The 2,341-nt window shown below is 34.1% G+C and overlaps 1 protein-coding gene across 1 annotated transcript in view; it reads left to right on the top strand.

Moving 5' to 3' along the window:
* The window catches only part of LOC101492466 (organic cation/carnitine transporter 4), a 6,852-nt gene extending 5,302 nt beyond the window's left edge, over positions 1-1,550 (top strand). The window contains exon 2 of the mRNA XM_004487575.4: positions 252-1,550. Within this exon, the coding sequence (XP_004487632.1) occupies positions 252-1,417 (1,166 nt within the window). The 3' untranslated portion in view covers positions 1,418-1,550. The remainder of the gene's footprint in view (positions 1-251) is intronic.
* Positions 1,551-2,341: the final 791 nt, after the last annotated feature.

The following is a 2,341-nucleotide window of genomic DNA, read 5'->3' as shown; positions in this document are numbered from 1 at the left end:
GTTATTCTAAGATTCAAAAGATATACAAATGAAAAATTTTAAAAGATTAAAATAAATAGTAAAATTTTATTTAGACTAAAAATTGATCTAAACACCTAATTATTAATGTTATAGTCTTGTTCCATGAAAGTCTCATTTATTTTTCTCTTGAGTATCCTTAGACATACAAATTTACAAGTCTTTTTTTCATTTGCTGAATATTATAATACATATGACAACAACAACAAAACATGCTTTTGATGAAATTTCAGGAGCTGGAGTATTTGGTCACCTCTCTGACTCATCTCTAGGAAGAAAAGGTTCTCTAACAGTTGTTTGCGCCCTAAACGCCATATTTGGCTGCCTAACAGCATTTTCCCCTAACTATTGGATCTATGTCTTCCTCCGCCTCCTCACCGGTTTCAGCAGCGGAGGTGTTGGCCTCTGCGCCTTCGTTCTCGCCACTGAGCCCATTGGCCCATCAAAGCGAGGTACATCAGGAATGTCCACCTTTTACTTCTTCTCCGGCGGCATTGCAATTCTCTCTGGCATCGCCTATACCTTCCAAACATGGCGTCTACTCTACATCGCCACCTCCATCCCCTCCCTTTTGTACATAGCCCTAGTCCTTCCATTCGTTTCTGAGTCTCCAAGATGGTACCTCGTTCGAGGTAGAGTTAAGGAAGCCACTATGCTCATGTCCACCATTGCTTCTTTCAATGGCAAACACCTTCCTGAAGGTGTTCACCTTGCAATCGATGAAGAAGTATCAAAATCAAAAGCAACAAATGATCATGAATTCTCATCCATAGTTGAAAACAAGGATGCTCAAATTGGATCTATTTTGGATGTTATACGCTATCCAGTTACGCGTATTAGGTTAATTCTTGCGGTAGCTCTTAACTTCTTAGGCTCTGTTGTGTACTATGGTCTAAGCTTAAATGTGGCAAACCTCGAAACCAATCTTTACATGAACGTGCTTCTAAATGCGGTGGCAGAGATGCCAGCGTTCACGATAACTGCGGTGTTGTTGGATAGGTTTGGGAGGAAGCCATTGACAATTGGGACAATGTGGTTTAGTGGATTCTTTTGCTTGATGGGGAGTATGATGGGTGGTATGGGGGTGTGGAAAGTAATTAAAATGGTGTGTGGTGTTTTGGGAATATTTGGGATGGCGGGGACTTATAACTTGTTGTTCATTTACACGGCAGAGCTATTTCCTACGGTGGTGAGAAATGTGGCGCTTGGGAGTACGACACAAGCGGCGCAAATGGGGGCGATATTGGCGCCATTTGTGGTGGTTTTGGGTGGTTGGTTGCCGTTTGGGGTGTTTGCAGTTTGTGGGATAGTAGGTGGGATGTTTGCATTTAATTTGCCGGAGACAATGAATATGCCTCTTTATGATACATTCAATGGATTGGAGGCTGGACTTGCATGATGGAATTGCTTAGCTGCTTGTATACATGTTTGGATATGAATTATAATGAAGGTGTTGCTAAGTCTTTTGAGTTAGACATCGATTGCAAATCATTGGATTCACTAGCCTTGTTATAAATGTTGTACTTTTCTTCTCTCGGGTATCTTCAGTGTCCTTTTCACACTTTCTTTTCATTTTCGCTGACTTCTAAGCTGGATTAGTGGATTAATATTTTTAAATTAACATATATTGTTAACAAGTAATAGTTTATATATATTTTTTTTTCTACAAATAAAATTTGTGATACGATTAATATTGATTTAATTCGACATATATATAAATATTATTGAATTTTAATATTATTTAAAATTATTATTTCAATCATAAAAATTAAAATGACTGTTATCTTTCTAGAAAACAAATTATGCTTAAACTTAAATAATTCCAATCGTAAATGCAACGGTTGGTTTGATAGCTAAGATAATCTTTAAAAAAATTATTCTAACGGTGAATCAAATTAACCATTTAATTGTGTGTATTTATAAATATACTTCTAGAATTACAAAATATTAGTTTATATTGTCCACTTATAAAATTTTTGTTTTAAAACGTCTGATATAACACATTGATTAAAAATATGGTATTTTTAGTTGACTCAATATTGATGTTATATGACTAATGATTGATAAATATATTTATTAGTAATATTTATAAACTTGTTTATGAACAATTAATAAGAATTCTAAATTATAAATAATTAGTGATAAGTTTGTCTCTATAGAACATATTTGTTAGTAATTGTTTATAAACTTGTTTAAAATTTTATAGCAAGACTCTACGTTATAAATAATTAGTGACAAGTTTGTCTCTATATCGCCAAATTTATAACAAGAATTCTAATTTACAAATAATTATTAGCAAAAATTCTCTATTTTCATTAAAATA

Source organism: Cicer arietinum, chromosome 1 (genome assembly GCF_000331145.2).
Source record: "Cicer arietinum cultivar CDC Frontier isolate Library 1 chromosome 1, Cicar.CDCFrontier_v2.0, whole genome shotgun sequence".
Classification (NCBI taxonomy): Eukaryota; Viridiplantae; Streptophyta; class Magnoliopsida; order Fabales; family Fabaceae; genus Cicer; species Cicer arietinum.
Note: the sequence above shows the minus strand (reverse complement) of the source record. Positions and strands in the feature narration are given on the sequence as shown.